General features: G+C 33.2%; 1 protein-coding gene across 1 annotated transcript; it reads left to right on the top strand.

Annotated features, from left to right (window-relative positions):
- Positions 1-8,540: 8,540 nt before the first annotated feature.
- Positions 8,541-11,104, top strand: LOC119076660. Its single transcript, XM_037183549.1, has 7 exons — positions 8,541-8,920; positions 8,997-9,190; positions 9,337-9,518; positions 9,662-9,971; positions 10,032-10,143; positions 10,219-10,417; positions 10,845-11,104. Exons 1-7 carry the CDS (start codon positions 8,610-8,612, stop codon positions 10,962-10,964), a joined length of 1,428 nt encoding a protein of 475 aa, XP_037039444.1. The 5' UTR covers positions 8,541-8,609; the 3' UTR covers positions 10,965-11,104.
- Positions 11,105-19,117: the final 8,013 nt, after the last annotated feature.

Raw genomic sequence — 19,117 nt, forward strand, 5'->3', positions numbered from 1 at the left:
AAAAAAAATGAAAAAGAGGACAACGAAACTTCTTGGATGCGAAAATGAATGAATTTTGCATTTGATATATATAGTACCTGCGGGAATGAACCGTTCGGCAATTAGAAACAAAAGAGGGGGGACAGTGTGGAATAGATGTACGGTTGAGAAAAAGGAAGTTAATTCTTTATGCGAATTTCTGTCAATCCAACTTTTAAACTTTTTTAATTTGATTAAGATTTGAGATCATTAAAATTATGAAAAAGTTTAAATTTCCAAGCGAAAACTTTTGTTTACTTTTTGTCGATATTAATTTTCTGTAAGTAGAATGTTAAACAAAAGCTCTCGTCTTCTCGCTGTGCATCTTCTGCTTATTGGAGGCTTTTCTTTATGCTACAAGTAATTCTTTCCTAAGTCTATTCAAAAGCGTATTCCTCATCTATGCACTTCAAAAGAAACGTTCGATTTATTTCCCTATAAATCGGATTTTGAATATGTCGATGACGGTGTATACATTTTGCTTCCCCTCTCTGTGAAACATTTTTTTTAATTCAAAACATCTGTCATTTGGTAATATTCACATGGAATAATTAGTGCGGAAGCTTATTAAATTATACGTTCAACGAATAGGATTTAAGAAATTAAAATACCGTCGGTAAATTAAAACATAAAAACATGAAAATAAACACGATCGCACCGTCGGAACATTGTTTCAGGTTAAATGAATGTCTTTTCATGGTAGTCTTTCGTACTAGACGCTGAATATGGGGCTATTCACAAATTACGTATGTGTTTAGGGAAGGGGTTGTATGGGAAATGTGTACGTTTTATACATTTTAGAAATAGTCAATTTAAGAATCGCGCGGGGAAGGGCGAGAAATTCGTCATTATACAAGTACGCGTCCCTTGTGAATAGCCTGTATTAAAAAAAATAATTTCGCTTTGGTTATTGCGCATTCGTTCAGAACCAAAACGAAAATTTCAAAAATAGGTATTTTGGAGCATTTACAAAATTGCAAATTAAATGGTTGAAATGATCTTACCATGTTTCAAGAAAAATGTCATCCAGAGTGAACAAGACAACTAATCAAATCAAAACCAATGCAACAGCATAATCATACGTATAATAGAGTTAATAGCTAACTGTTTTACAGAAAAAGCGAACAAATTTTCTTCCATTTTAACAATTTAAATTCTTTAGTTACCTCGATTTTTTTTCGAATTTTCCCGATTAGAATTTCTAATGAATTGTCTTTTTTTCCCAACCATCAACCAGGCAGTGTATACTTCCCATTTCATATAAAATGCAAATGTATTCAACCCTGATTCAAACCATTTTACGCATATAAATGAATGTCTACCATGACTGCGAACATATATACAGATTTCTGTAGACTCTGTTGCAGACTATACTATACATACCGAAAACATTTTATTTTTATTTATTTTTTCTCTCGAATTAATAATTGATTAAAAGGAAAAACGGCAACCCAAATGTTTAATCATCCTCTTTAAACATCACTTAAACTAAAAGAAAAATGCGTTTATTCATTTTGAAAATAAAACGAGATATACAACAGATCTATGCATAAAAAGTGCTTACACAAAATAAACTAATTGAAGAGGATTGGAATTTAAGATGAGTACGTACTCATAAGATTAAAATGTTTAACTTATATTATACTTGTATATAGTTTTTCGTCATAAGACGAAATGCTTTTAAGGAGATAGTGACTCCGATGTTAATATTAATGAAGTAGAGAATTGCAGTTCGTCTTTCATTTATCTTCTTCAAAGTGTTAGAGTTATAAAATAAATTGGTATATATGACTCGTGCATTTATAGTGATTAACAATGTTCGGATGTGGCTACAGTAATATTTACTGAGCTAACATAAAAATAAACTCTACGACCGAATGATCGATAACTATATAGAGGGTTGGAGATGGAATGATGTAGAATATACAGCTAACGATGTATTTCAATTTTAAACATGTACTTTCCAGAATAAAATCTGCTACTTCATTTGTTTGAAGTATCGCCTTATGTTCGGTTCAAAATCTTTTACTTCGTTTGTCGGTAACATATATTTTGTAAAATAAAAGAACAAAGGCCATAGATCCTCAGTTATGGTTGTCATCCATGTAGCTAACAGATGTATAACTGTAAGAATATGCGGTACATCCCTTACCCTTTTGCCACCCGCTCGATTTAGTGCTGTTTTAGAATTAGGCATATAATTTAGTGTTCGTTTAGTGCTGCCGAATGAGCCCTCACTCGAGTTTGGTGTTGTTCAGGGTACAGAGAAAAACGTATATTGAAAAACGAAATATTGACATGTGTCAATTTTAACATTTGGCTCAGAATGAGTAGGTAACAAATTGGAGCGTATGCCTATAATTATAGTGCTCATTTAGCACTGGCAAATGAAACCGGCCCGAGTTTGGTGATGCCTGTTGGGAGAAGTTATCAAATTTTTAGTTAAAAAAGCATGGACGATTTTGAAAAAAAATAATTAGAGAAGCTTTCCCAGTCAACATGTTCTGTATCTTACAAGGCTTTTGGTTTTCGGCAATAAAAATCTTAGACACTAAAAACCGTTTCTAATAGTGTAATTCCAGTCTGATAGATCAAACCATAATCCACTAACACGTATTATTCAACAAATTCATTGCTTTTTACATTTTATATTTTTAGTCATCCGGCATATAAACATTATCGGGCCTGTGTGCATAATTGAACATTTTAAAATTATTTTCACTTTTTAGTCAAATCCTTTCAAAGTTAATATGGCTATAAATGAAATGTTAGTTAATAATTGAAAAATTTACGGATTCTGACAACCATTTGAGGAATTATTGAGTCCCATATTATACGTTACGTATACATCTGTTATATTCTTTCCGATCCTGTTTCTTCAAAATTAAATAAACTTTATTTACTAACCGGGAGATATAAAGACTTTTTATTATCTAATTAAACGATAAAATTAAATTGTGTTGGTGCATTGGGTCTGTTGCGTCGATTGTGGGGTCGAATCATATAATAAAAAAACATTGTTGGCAGCGTATACACATTTATATTGCAGAAGTAATGAAAACGAAATTACGATGACAAATAAATTGTGATTGATATTGCCACCCGTTTAGTCATACTTTGTCAATTAAAAATAATCAATTTGTACGAATTCTGTCCATTTTAATTGAAATAAATTTCATTTTTAATTAATACCAATTAAAATGCTCGCCTGATGATATTATCGATTTTATATTAAATTTGAATTAAATATTGTGCACACAAAGAATTGACAATGTGTTACGCAAACCGAAACAGACAAAATTTCATTAAAAAAAGGCCTGATGGAGATTTATTTATCTGTGTTCGATGTATCGGTTGACGTCGATGGAGATAAGTATTTTTTTACAAAAACAGTTGGATATTGCGAGAAAACTCGTATAAGTTTCTTTAATTTATTTCCTCTGATCATTAGGGTAGGTCGATTTTACCAACTTTAAAATCAACATCCAGTAACGTATGTAGCTCGACACTTTTGAGTATCCCACGGATGACTCAAGTTTGTATGAAAAATCCATTTTCCATATAAAAAATCAGATTTTCCAATACAAGCGGGATGCTCAAAAGTGTACGGGAAAGTAAAAGTAATGATGCCACAAGCTTAGTTTCTTCCAGCTACACATGCCGCTGGATGTTGATTTTGAAGATGGAAAAATCTACCCACCCTACATCATACTAGTTTCAGTCCATTCCTTTCTTTTATGTCCCATTATCAAGAGACGACAAAAGTGTAATATGACGATGCGAAATAGTTACAGGAGTCAGTTCTATTAAATTCTGTACACATTCTATATCTTCTATGCATAGTTTTCCCTTGTTTTTACGCTTTCTTTATTATTATAAAAACAAATTATTTTATTATTGCACTCCGGAGCAATGTTGTGCTCATAATTTCCAACGATTGCACATTATCCATGAGAAGTGAATTTTTATGCTAATAATCCAACGTATTAAAAATAAATTCGTATTTAATGGCACGAAAAGAAAAATCTTTTTGAAGGTTGTTTGTTGTTGTCGCTGATGGTTGTATCCAACTTTCGAGTTTGGGTAATTTGGCAGCAGCAAGCAACGCAAACTTTATCCAAAGCATTTAGGAAGGGAAAAAAAAGTCTGCCAAAGTTTATTTCATATATTTGTTGATTTTGCCATGCTCCGTATGCGCTGCATTTTGCATATTTAAAAGCTTTTAAATTATATTTAAATAGACTTTAGTTTATTTAAACAACAGAATCGTTGAATAGAGGAATTAAAGCCAACTCTATTTGTTTGTTTGAGCTTATTAAATGCACAAATTTACAATAAAATGCATTCAGAATGAATATCAGTTACACCCGAATATATTTGAATTTCATTCACCTTGCAAAATGCGACGTTAATTACCGTAATATATTCCGAGCAGTAAATTTGTGTAAATTATACTATTGTGATTCGAGCTAGTGACTTTGCAAAAAATAACCGAAGGTTTTAAGGTTCGCTTCAAGTTGCGTCTAGTATTTACAAGAACGTAGACAAATGAAACTTACACGGACTAGTGATGGTGATTCTAATTGTTTAGTGTAGTGAGGGTTTTAATGGCATTTTAAAAGGTGACTTTTCTCAAGCCAACAAGTTTCACCAAATTTTCCCCGAGGACACAAGTAAGGCCAATACCCTTTTCTCCATTTTTAGGATTAAAAAATAACCTCAAATGTAATTTTAAAAAAATAATCATTTCCTCCCATAAAATGGCGTGTCCAGCCATATTGGGTGAGAAAATGATTATTTTCTTACCTAAAATGGCTGACTACCAAAACACGCTATTTAATTTATTTTCTTCAAAGTGGACAAAAATGCGGAAAAACGTTAGCATGAAAAATGCTGTGTTCACCTCGGGGAAAAATAGGAAATTCCACCTTCAGCGCAGCCCTGCTTTTCACTGGCCGCAAAGTTTCCTGTTTTATCCCCTTGATTAACGAATAACTATTTTACAACAAAAGGCTTGCGAAGTTTCATCGGAGGGAAGAAATAGTATGTTACATACCAAGGATCAAAAAGGTGTGTTTTAGACCCAGGTGGTCTAAAACACACCTTTTTGATCCGTGGTTTGTATACTATTTTTCTTCCTGGAGTACCAAAGTCACATTCCGAACAAAACATAACAACAAAACTGAACAACATACCGGTGCAAAAGCATTCCATATTAATGCCGAAAGTAATCCGTATGAATGCCTAAAGAAGTCCGTTCCGTGTGCATGTATTCTCACAAATGTCGAAAAATAAGCAATCTGTAGGAATGCCGAAAGACATCCGAATGAATGCCGAAAGCAGTCCGTATGAATGCTGAAAGCAATCCTTATGAATGCATTGTCACAAAACACTAAAAACATTACATTCGCGTACATACAACAACTTGACACATTTGGGAAAGAATAAAGATAGGATAGAAAATGACATAAGCGGGAATGAAAATTGAGAGAAAATAGTAGGGGAGAATGTTGCTCTTTCGGTACTAAATTTGGTGAGTGAATGTGACGGTTTTGGTACTACAGGAAGAAAATTACTATTTTGCTGCATGTATTGCGAAAAATGTATTTTTTTATTGAAAGCGAACATAGTCTATAGTTGTTATTGCGGTCGTACACTTTTGAAAAAGTATTCTGGTAAAATGCTAACTTACGAAAATGGTCTTTACTCCCTACAAGCTTTTCACTCTCTTCGTCCTCCTAATCAAAGAGTTGAAGAAGAAAGTTCAGGAGTCGTAAAAGCCTAAAAAATCCTCACATACCAAATGTGTTAGAAAATATTTTAAAAAAGATTTTCGGTGCGGTGAAGTATGTATGTAGGTAGATGTTGCAAGAGCGATTTTGAATCGTCGATCAGCGTACATGTCTGAATAAACAATTTATGCAAACACATATAAGTTGCTAATATTTATAAAATTGATACAACATTTTCTGTGCGCATTTCTATTTTTTACTTTATCCCAATCAGTCCTCTACATACTTTCGTGTATATATATGGAAAACGAATTTGCAATCACGATTACATTGTTGCTAAAAAAGAAATCATTTCAAACTTCATTTACTCAACTGTTCAAATAAAGATTGAGATTCATATTTTCAATATTTACTTCCCCATACATTTCTATATCGTCAACAAAAAACGCCGTATTATGTATTTCAAGAAAAGTTTTCGTATCCGTTTCAAAATATAGGTTGTGTCAATATTTTCAACTTAAACAAAAATATAACATTCGTCCCTATGTATGTGCTTGATACTGATAATAAATACAGAAATATATCCTTCCGTTTTCTTTTTTTGTAAATACACAGCACTGTGTTATGACTTCACTTTTTGAGGAAGTAATATCCACTTTGTCAGTCTTGCAATAATCGCAGGTACTTTACATTTCGGGATTCGAAATAGAATTTTGTCAATGGGTTTGCGTCAATTTAAGGATTGTGCATGTGCAGTCGATTGAGGCAATACAATTTTCTTTTTTAAAGGAGATTTAGATTACTTACCTGCACCAAGCACTCTATTTTATGTCCTATATTCTAAATCCTATTCAGCTATTCAATAAAAATATCAAAACTGTATTCATTCTCAATGTATTGCCAAAATTAGCCATAATTCACTTATGTTTATGCGACTTCAATTTTATTAACTTCAATGCTTTTATTCTCAATTCATACAAACTCTTCCCTGTTGTAGTCTACACAAGCTCAAGGAAAAAAGGAGATTTATTTCAATATTTTCGTATTTTATATTCAAAGTATAATAATATTTATGTTTCATATAAAAATAATATTTTGTGTGAAAAAGATGAAAGATAAAAAAATTGAAGCCAAAGCGTGAAAAACAAGCGTTTATTGAGTCACTTTCTCTTTGCGAAAAGCATTCTTTCATCTTTTGTTGAAGGAAAGAAGAAAAAAAAACTTCGTTTTTATCATAATAACCTCAAAGTAATTTATGTTTTCCCGGAGGCAAATCATTTTTAAATAAGTAATTTTGTATGCTTGGGGAAAAACTTTATTGAAAAGAAAAGTGGATGGAAATGAAACAATTTTGCAAGTAAATGAGATGAAAGATGTTGCGGTAGAGAATACATTATTAATTATTAATACACCTCTTTTTGGCGATAAGCATTCGACGATTCGACTCGACATTAAATACTAATGTAGATTTTGTCTGCGTACAATTTCGTATAATTTCATGATTTGCATTCATTCAAAGATAATAAATTGACTTTTCTTTACGAGGCATGGATGCTTATACCTAAAATTGAAGCCTCCATTTTTGTGTGTTTCGTATTTAATCTTCGATGATATCGTTTCACCAGAATACTTTTTGAAAAACGTACGAACGCAATAACGACCACTTTCAATAATATATATTATGCATCTGTTGCCAAGATTGGTATTTTGACGTGTAGGACATTATTGCCCTAGCCGAAGGCGTGGGCCATGATGCCTACACGTCAAAATAACAGTCTGGCAATAGGTGCATATCATATTTTATCTGTCGAGAACAGATATATCGAGATAAACAAAAACTCCCTAGAGGGATAAGCTCGAGATTATCGTTCTAGACAGATAAAATAGTATATTATGTTACTAGTAACATAAAGGTACGTTTTTGACCCAGGTGTTAAAAGCGTCCGCTGAAACTTGGGAAGCCTTTGGTAGTAAAATAGTTATTTGGTCAACGAGGGAAGGAAAGTTGGTATTTTCTAACTTTTTGCTCAAGTTAAACATAACGTTTTTTACAGCAAAAGCTTCCAACTACTTTCTCGCCTGTGTTGTGAAAAACGTTGGGAAAAATGTTGATTTGACCGTTTTTATAAAAAGTATTCTTTCAATAGAAATAGAAAGTATTAATTGACCCATAGCAATCATCAGAATTTTATAATTGATCGCATGATGTCAAAAATGAAAACTCATATCACATTTTTGATTGATCAGATCGACAATCATTTATTCTCTGATAGTGTGTCTTCAACATGATCAACAGCAATTTTCAATTAGAGCAAACCTTCATCCCTTGAATCCACAGATTTCAAAATTAGCTCGTTAATACAATGGCTGTTTTTATACTTCTGTCTTTATCCAGCCTAAATGATTTTTTTTTTGTTAATTTACGATCTGATCCGAATTAGGAGGAGTAGTATTGATGTAAAGTTAACATGCAATGGTTTCACATTATCAAACACGAAAGATAATTCTTATCGAAAAATTTTGGAATTTCAAATGATAAGTTCAGGCCCGAACTGACATCGAAATATCTTTCTGCTAATTCTTGATTCCAAAAGGGTGATTATACTTTGCTTATAAATAACACAAAAAATGTTAAAATTTTTACTAACTGACGCTTTTTGGAGTTCCTTACCAGAATACTATCTGCAGCGAGTTCGAGACTGGACCTGGTCTTATCACCACCTAGGAAATTTTAATTTCTTATCATGTGTGTATGATATGAACCATTACTCACAACGTTCCTACTATCATTATGGAGTAAAAAACTGTGAGTTCAGCAGTATCACCTTTCCGGAAACTTTTCAACAACAATAATTTTCAATGGAATTGGCTTCAAAGGATGGGTTGTCTATGGACGAAATTTCAGGAGTACTCTCTTGTCCAATTTGTGAGGAAATTATGACACCGCCGATTCACCAATGTTCAAGTGGACATAGCATTTGTAAAGAATGTCGTTTCAAGTTAACACATTGTGGCCTTTGTCGTGGAGTGTTCACCAATGCAAGAAACTACGGATTAGAAACTCTTGTCGGTGTTGTGAAATTTAAATGTCCTAACAGTGAATTAGGATGCAACGAAACCGCGTTATATGACGATATAAAGAAACATGAAAATGCAGGTTGTCGTTTTAGGTCAGAAGGTTTCAAATTGAAATAAGACGAAACCTAACATGTTTAATAATGGTTATGATTTTATTCGAACATACAGACCTATTGTGTGTCACTTGTGCCAACAAGACCATGACGAGAAACGTGGTAAACTTAGCAGTGTAACTTATGTTCTACATTTACAAGATATTCATGGCACATCAAACGGCCTTTTTCAAAGTTGTTGGAAAACAAAGTTCGTTCGACGGTCGCTCGACCTGAAGAGTTCCGAACAACGGTTTGGTGAAGTCAAAGGTTAATAGAAATGGATTTTTTGAATTAAATCATATTCTCGGCTTAAGTCCGTCTTAAATGTGTGTAAAGTGTAAACTAACACATGTTTGTATGCTTACATGCTTTGCAGATGGAGCTCAATTCTTTTTTTTGTGTGACTATTTTAGACTTGGAAGTTTACTGTTCAAATCTAACATTCTTTGATAACGATTACTTCCATTGCCTCATATTCAAAAATGGACCGGCCATTTACTTTGCTTGCACCTATATTAGTTTAGACTCTGAAGCTTGTGATATCAACAAATATATGGTAAAAGTCACCGTATCACCAGATGAAAATTATCGGAAGGTAAACCAAAATAAAATAATCCAAAATGAAGCCTGAAAACTTTATCCCGGTCGCGTGAGTGACTCATCTTTCTGGGAAATGATGTCATTTTCGTAGAAACGAGTCAAAATCGATCTGCAATTCAAATGCTTTTCTTTCGGCAGAAACCCACAACTCTTATATACGGAGCAGTGATTCCAGTTTCAAATATACGAACACTACCACAACAAATTTCTAATGGAGTTCATTTCGCATTATCGGAAAAGCAAGTGGAAGCTTTAAAATATTCGCTTGAAGTCTTTGGTGACTTTACATTGTATGTAACATTTGAATTTATGAACGGCGATGGAAATGTGAAAACCGACATAAAAACCAAGATTGAGGATTACAAAGCTGGTGAAACATTAAAATGGAAAACAGTTGAAAAAATACGCACTTCACTTCGTGGTTTTTACAGCTTTGCGGTTGAAATATGTAAGTTGAAATGCCTAACATTTCTGAATATCTCCAATCTAATGTTCAGACTCTGATTAGTAAATGGATTAGAATCGGAGCTGGAACTATGTGGCATTACTTGTAATTCTCATAGATATCTCTTGCCACCAATTATAAAGCCAATGACACGCGAAGCTGCCGGATTTGAAATGTAAGTAAAGGATCGTTTACAGAAAATGGGTTGGCTATTACCAATTTTGTTTTTATATCATTTTTATATCAAAAGTGTATATCAACTTGCATTTGGATACAAAATTAAATCGACCGGTGGCAGATTTGCAGTGACTGTCGAGGTCACTGAAGATGGTCGTAGAAACGTATTAGCACTTGCAGTTCTTGAAGATGAAGCCGTGGATTCTCTTTTATTAGACAAAATGCGGAATAGCCCAGATTACACGGGCCGGCGAACAAGACAAAAAGCAATGGTAAATCACTAATAATAAATAGCCTCAATACGAACAACACACACTCTACGGATAATAGCGGCAGAGTCGAAATTTCGCTTGATTTTGGCAAGTGGTTCCGGGTGGTTCCCGTGGTCCAATCGAAAAGTGATATATGGAAGGTGCCCCTTATTTTTGATAATGAACAAGTCTATACATCATTTTGTCCAAAAACTTCAAATTCAGCCGATATAATTTTGGGTCATTTTGACTCGGCCACTATTATCCGTAGTGTGTGTATTGTTCGTATTGAGGCTATTTAGTTAAAATGACAGATGGCTCACTCTACTCTACTTAAGGTACAACGGTAGGGGTAGAGTAATAGTGGGTAATGCACATACACTTTAACACTCCAATATTATCGATAAGACAATGTTCTGTACATCAATCTAAATTTTATTTCTTTTAGTATCAAACCAGCAAGGGAATAACAGTCCACATCGGAACTTATGTTGTTGTAGCAACAATGAACGAAACACCGTATCCATTGGTCAAAATTTATGTTAAGCCCACTGATCATAATGCATAAAGATATTACGAAATATTTCCGTTTGATGAAATGGCTGCAACTTATATGAATGATTTCAACTTGAGGTTGAGATATGAATATTCGAATTGTATCGAGCCACTCCAATTACAACATCCAAGCAATAAACATCAATAATTATAACGTGAATCATTTAGCTTTCTCTTCTGTGCAATCAAAGTCTGCATCATAGGTTACGGCCTCAGCACACCTCCACTGTAGCAAATAAAAGGAATCAGTCTCTTCAGTCGAATCACTTCTTTCATTAACCTCTTACAGATGGCAAGCATATGGCCAGTATTATTATCGGGCAGGGATGGTGGAAGGAAAATTGAGTTGAAAATACAAAATTTTTAGTTTCACGATAAGTTTCAACACCAAAAATGGCGGCGCAATCTACATTTACATTTTAAAAGTGTAAAAATAACCATTACATGACTAGGGATAAACAGATGAAAAGTAAAGTTTTCGTGTGAATTTTGTTGATCCGAGGCGAAGCCGAGGTCAATAAACACACTAAAACGAGACTTTTCTCTTTTTATCCCGAGTTATTTAATGGATTTTACATGCTAAGGGCGTCCAAAGAAGTGCTTGAAACATGAAAAGTACGGTTTTCGACGCAAGTAGCATGTAAAGAGTTATTATATAATATTCGATTCGATGCTGACGAGAAATCATTAATAACAAAAATAAGATTAGGTCATAATCACTACGGAAAATTTCTAGGGCCGCATAAATGCTCGTACATTGAACCTTTACAAAAGTAGTCAAAATTGTTATGATAAAATTAGTGTTGTGGAAATTTATGGCTTCAACTTTACCTTTCTGTTAAAGCAAATAAAAAATAGTTTTAAAGAGCGCTGAATCAGATTTAGACCAAGGCGCTTGAAATCTTAATCCGACCCTGTTATAATATACCCGTATTCCCATTTATCAAAGTATTCTTCATCTGTTGATTTCAAATCTTGTACTTCAATTTTTTTTAACATGAATTTTAAGACTATATTACCCAGAGCTTGTCATTATTTTTGTCGTCGATAACGATAACAGATGACAGGTTATAGAGTTCATAAGATACCTGACGTATCCTTCATCATAACTTGGCTGCTACAATGCCATCGTCAGAATGTACTAAAAACAATAGATTAGGATAAACTCCTTAGTTTATAAACATCATTGTCCTATAGCGTCATTAACGCTTTAGCGTATAATGAAAACATAATTTGAAAGTCTCTTGCCCAAACTTCGGTTCGGCCTAAAAACTAAAACAAATCAGTTTCCAAAAAGTACATAATTTACTATTAGAACCTTAGACTGGCTTTCCTCAGATTCTGTAAAATTTCGCGACCCTATGAACGTCCGAAGAAATTTTTTAGGAATACAGTCAGATGCAGTGAAATTTCTGCATGAAATTACCACTACCACGAGCGTGCGTGTAGCAGCTTCAAGCGTATAAATAACTATAAACAAATTTGATTGTATGTTTGGATCAGCTGAAAAACAGCAGAAGCAAATTCATGCTGAAATTTCACTGCCTCTGACTCGATTAAGAATTTAATTTCTAAAAATAGGCCCTGTTAAATAGAAAATTCTTTAAACAACAGATTTTTTGATAATACCGTGATAAATTTACCTCATCATTAGTTTAACCTCTCGTCACACAGATTTTTCAAAGCGTTTTGTATCGAAATCACTCTAATTTAACCATGGTAAAGTAGAATAACGCTCTTCTTAACATAGAGGTAGACTACCTAGAGGAATTAGGACCCGAAATTATTGAAAAATTATATCGCAACACTAACTCGAAAACGTCAACTTTGCTTTGCTTTTGACGTTATGAGTCCCTTTACTTTTTTGACAGAGTCCCTTTTTACTGTGTGCACACGGGGCTGTCACACACATATTTAAATCTATGATTTTTCGTTTTAATATGTCAGTTTGTTCTATTGATAGGGCCCTTGCTTCTTAATGAGACAGTAAAACGAGAAAATATAACCTTCATCTGCAGATGCGTACAATATGAGGAACTTCGTTTAGCTATTTACTTTAAAAAAATGTGTCGGCTCGTCAATTACTTATTTTTACTGCAAACGTACAATTCTAGTAGAAAAAAATATTTAATGAAAATACTACAGATTCTCTGTTTCCCCATTGACTGTTATAGTTAATTTTACCTTTGTGAAAATATTACCCAGAAGAAAATGATCAACATTACTATAAAGCATATTTTAATATGCGTTTTATTCTCCAAGGACAACATCAAATAACAATAATTACCTTTGTACGTGAGGTAGAGTTTATTACAAAAAAATACCGAGGGGAGCCTGTGAAAGAAATATTATATGCGGATATTCAAACATTTTCCATTAAAAATGGATTTTCCTTCATCAGATACGCGGTTTATGTTGATGTAAGATTAATTAAACGGTTTACAGATAGATGTATACTCTATTTGCACAATTTACCATTTTATGTTCTGTTGATTTTTGAGTTTCAGAAAATAATGTGAATTTTTAACTAGCCTGTAACTGCCTTTATTGCACGTTGAATTAAAAATGAACCTTTTGCAGGAAAAAAGCGTTTAGATTATTTTCCGTTTTTTATGCGAACATTCACTTAAATTTTATAAAGATTTGTGGGAATTGATGTTGTAATTTAGATTTATAATGTTCTAAGAATCGTTGAGTTTTTCAGTTCAGCTTATTCCATATACAGCTTGTGGTCGTTAGGAAAAGGAAAGGTAAATGTTGAGAAAAACGTCCGTCGTTAGCCGATAAAATGTTTCAAATATTCGAACCAGTTTAATTTCGTGTTTTTTCAAACCTATGAGCAGTTGTTACGACCGCCCGGGTCATAATGTTATTTTTTTTTTTATTTCTGAACCTTATAAATGCGAACCTCGTCAAAACTCTTAAATTCAAATCACTTATTTTTGAAGTCGCTCATATCACAATTTTGATGAATCTACAACCAGAAACTATTACTGGGCGAGTACAAAGTCTAAAAATTAAACCTGCTGAGCAATGACCGAGTAAAAATCACGATCATTCTTGTCGTGTCTGAGCGGATAAAAGTGGAGCCGAAATGTTTTTTTTTTCCAGAGAAATAAAAATATTTTTAAACTGCGACCCTACAGTCAGAGGAAGTGCAATTTCAGCATGAATTTGCTTCAGCTGATTTTTCGCTGACCCAGATCCACACATACAATCAAAGCAAGTACAAGCTGCTACACGCATATGCGAAGTAGTGGTAAAACTGTATAAAAATGAATAAACAGTTTTGATTGATTTCATGGATAAGCTGAAGCTGATTCATGCCGAGATTTCACTGCCTCTAACTGTATGACTTTAAGACTATGATCTTGATAGAAAATGACTAAAAATTCTTTGACTTTAGAACTCAAATCAGAATGTACACTGAAGCACAACTTTCCCTTGTTGCTCAGGATCGCAGGTCATATCTTAAGTCATCAACAAAACAATATTTCGCAATTTATACTTACCAAAAAACGCAAACAAGATTTATGTTCACTTATATTTATCATAATGGATAATACCCTCATTCATATCACATTTATACGGTTCTTTTTTGTTTCAAGAGAATAACTAAGGTATTCCAAGGATTACTATCATGTTCTTTTTTTTCCGGAAGTACAGAAGTTCATTATAATGGCGAAAACAACAACAACAAAAATGGAACGAACAAAATTTATCTTTTTGTGTAAATGAGAAGGCTTCGTTACACAACAGAAAAAAAAATGAAAATCGTTTTCCATTTCTTTTTTTTCACGCAAATAAATTACAAAAACTCTTTGAGGAGAATATTTAGGGTAAAAGCTTTTCAGTAAACCAATTTATGAAAATGTAAAAGCTAACATAAAATTGGTTTATTTTATATTAAATAAAATTTTTGTTCGAGAGAAGAGGATATGGAATGGATCAGACTGAAATGTGAATATGGGGATAAAAATAAATTTTGTTATGCAAAAAACATTAAAATGCTTTTAATATGGAGCTTTGTGTCGAAGGCTTATTAGCAAGGAAATTTATTTATTTAATAAATTTTTTTCAACGCAAATAATCACGTAATGTCGTTGTGTTTTTGTATACTGTTATATCGCGTCGCCACAAAACTAATCTGCTGATTTCAGATTAAATAAAATATCAAAGCTCAGCAAAGGACCTGACAATTTTTGTTTGTTCCGGACGAAAAAACTGCAAATTCCACGTAGTTGTGAGAGATTCGGGTAGAGGTAGAAGTTTGAGTATGTACTGTACCGTTATTTGAAACAAAATTTCATTCGTATACCATTTAAAATCGCTTCTAGGACCATACATTATACAGTGATATCCTCGCTAAACTTTTCCAACAATTTATCATCCAATTTCAATTCAGCAGAAAATTTATTATTCAAAAATAGAATTAGTTTTCATAGCATTTTGTGTTTTCCTTACGAAACGCCCAACTACTAGACCAATAAAACGAAACAAAACAGTTTGAAATGAGAGAGAATAATTTAACATTTCCGCAAAATTTTGTGTTATACTCGGATACCATATAAAATAATCCATAAATACTTCTCAGACAATATATCATTTGACTCAGACTTGTTTTTCCGCTAAAACCATTATTTATATGATCTCTGCATTTCGTCTAATAAAACATCGAAACATAATAGCGTACCATAAAGACCCGCATACAACTTACATAAAAATAAAAAAAAAATATTTTTTTATGAATGAATCCATAGTGTAGGGATAACAACATGGGTTACTCCTCCGATGCAATCGTTTGTACTGAAACCGAAAATCGTTTCCGACAGTTCACGCATTTGGAATATACCTACCTCAAACCATGCTACACACACATAATCGTCGCCCTATGCGAGATTGAACAAATTCGAGAAGGGGAATTTTTATTAAGTTTTTTCCCTCGTGCAATATCTATACTAAAGAAAACAAACCGAAAGTCGTACGACATTACATTCAGATATGAAATGTTTTGAGGAGTAAGGGTTTCGTGTGGAGCATGCGCGCACACTGTTCGCTATCCATTTCCAAACAGTTAATATAACTTTAAAAACGAAAGGAAGACTTGTTGAACATTTATCCACAACACACTGAACACGACCTGAACATTTCCGATTGCTTTCTCCAAAACCTGATACACACAGAGTTAATACACACGCCACAGGTACATAAAACTGTGTTTTATTTTACCCTTCTCATAAATTATTCAATTAGTGGTGCTAAATTTATGTTAACTGCACATCAAAGTTGTATTTAATTGATGGTTTTATGTTAATGTACTCTGAGGATATGGAAGATATGTTTGTATGAGCAAACACAGCAGTTGCTATAATATCTGTGCACACGTTTCGAAACCATTTAATTGAACGCTTCAGGGACATATTCTCACTTGCTTTTAAATAATTTTGGTTTGCCGAAATGTTTCATTGAGTAAAAAACGAACCAAATACTGAAAGCTCTCAAAGGACTTCAAAGAGTTTTATACTTCAGTAATGTGATCGTATTAAGATGAACATATATTGGGGGTAACGTTTAAAAGGATTATAAAAAGAGCACACGGCAAATAATGTTTGAAAATGACAGACTTGAGCGATCGACACGTTATTATGAAAACAAGAACAGATTTTGTGTAAATAGTAGGTGGACAACTTTACAAATACGTAAATTATTCACCCTGGCTGGCTGGTAGTGAATGCAATCAGATGTCATGTCGGTACCGAGTTTCCGGAATTGCGACGCGTGTCAACGGTTCGGTTACAACTGTCGACAGATTCTAAATGTTTATAAGGAATGGAAAGGGTATCTTTATTGGAGAATAGAGTTGTTTAGAGATGAAATATTACTCTATAGTCTATGATAGTTCCTAGCGACCAGCTATACCTTAAGCACCATCAAATTGAGTATCGTTGTCAGCGCTATTACAGTAGCACTAACAACGATTGAGTCGTTTCTCAACATGATACTCTCGAAATTATTCTCTCATCAGTTATCGATAATGAATGTCAAGAAATAAGTTATAACATCTGGCCAGTAACCTTTTATATAGCAAAATGTACATATGTTGACACTACTGAAGTAATAGATTTTGTATCGAATACCTAACAGAACAAGGAAAAGATCAGATACACGACAACTTTTATAGGCAAATCAGGCAGATGCCCTATACGAGCAATGTTCTATACGCTCATGACAAGAGTTTTTTTTATCATTAGGTCAGGGAATGATATTTATTATTTATTTAGCTTTCTCTATATTCTAATGTTGATTCTAATGAAGTAATAGATTTTGTATATTAATGTCTAACGAAATAGGTAAAAGGCGTAATGCTTGTGTCACGATATTCTTGTTGAAGTAAGTTTAAAACGCTACATAAGCACAATACATTTCGTGTATGTATATAATATACCATAGATTAACTACAATAGTTTAACGGTTGATGGATAACAACTTACACTTGGAAAGTTAGTTGGAAATTTTCATAATTTCTAATACCTATCTTCATTTCACGTACCAGGAGTTACGAAGGTGTGTAAAACTCGTGAATAATTCATTTTACCACCGAATAACGACAGCTTCGTGAGCGTGTATCGTGCCATCGTGCCTTTTATTCCTAAGAAACTAGAAACTTGATATGGGTAACACATTGAATGAATATTGAAAAATAATTTAATTTAATTTCAAAATTTGCCAAACAGAAAGAGAAATGGCTTCATTCCACTTCAGTGAAGAAAAATGAATTCATGTATACATTACGCTTAGTCAATGAACCTATTCTTTGTGGATACTATGGAAACACACCGATGTTGAAATTTCGACTGATATTTCTGTTCATTCGTTGATGTATACCCGTTTATGTTCGTACTGTATATATATGAGAATCATACACACATAATATTGTGTACATTATTTCGATACGATGTACCTCTCCACAACAGACTGCATAATTAAATTGAATCACTAGCGAATCCAGTCAAATGGAAGTACAAAAACATATTTTGGTTCCGAGAATGTATGCATGTTTCAGATTTTGATATTTGAAATTAATAAATAATAATATTATTGATATAAACAAGGGGTTTTAGTCTATTCGGTTATGCAACATACCCGCACACATTACGTGGATCGAACATAACATATATCCACATTTCAACGTAATCAAATTGCACTTTCATAAACGATGGTCAAATAACAATTGGAATTGGAAAATAATTTTAATTCGATCGCTAGTTGCTATCAAAAATCTGTAATTAAAGTTTTTTTATCTCATTTGATCGTAAAGGCCTCTGGAGGATTTTTTTGGGATATTTCATTTTCTTTGATGGTCTATGGTTGGTATCTTTGACTTTTACTTTACTAGTGAGATAATGTGGCCTTTCCCTCACTAGTGAAGACCCTTTCCCTCGCTCGTAAAGTAAAACGCCATACTTTACACGTGAAATAATTTGATATCTCGGGCTGAAGCTCTCGGATACTTTTACTCATCGTGATACTTCACTGGAATAGTAATGTACTATTATGTCCACAAACATGTAAATGTGTTACGTAACTGTAAATATTTACAAACAGTGATGTAACATACTCTGACGATAACCTTGAAGATACAAGACATCCGATATTGATATTTGTTGTCTAACGTGTTGAACAGACAAAACTGTTAATCTACACAAAAAGAAAAACCTAAATGAGCCCAGTTTAATTTCGCTAAGTTTGTCTTTTCTTTGAATTTGTCTAAGTTTGTCTAAATTCTCAGGAAATTAGAAAAACTAAGTTTGTCTAGGATAAAGCCGCATGTAGAATACCCTTTCGACAGCACTGACAAAAATAAGCCACTTCCAACTTATTTAGTCCGACATCATATATTTTATGAATGAAGTAAAAAATTATCCATCCCTAGACGATACTTTAAGCAAATGAAGTAAAACATTCAATTATGTAATCAATCAATCAATTAGGTTTGACAATAACTCTTGACGTTTTAACCTGCAAGGAAATGATCAGTGCTATTATCTGGTCTATTACTTCCATCGATCAAATTATTTCAAATCTTGTACTTCAATTTTTTAACATGCATTTTACTATAAAGGACCATGTTTCCCAGAGCTTGTCATTTTGACCGTATGTGATAGG

Source organism: Bradysia coprophila, chromosome III (genome assembly GCF_014529535.1).
Source record: "Bradysia coprophila strain Holo2 chromosome III, BU_Bcop_v1, whole genome shotgun sequence".
NCBI classification, from domain to species: Eukaryota; Metazoa; Arthropoda; class Insecta; order Diptera; family Sciaridae; genus Bradysia; species Bradysia coprophila.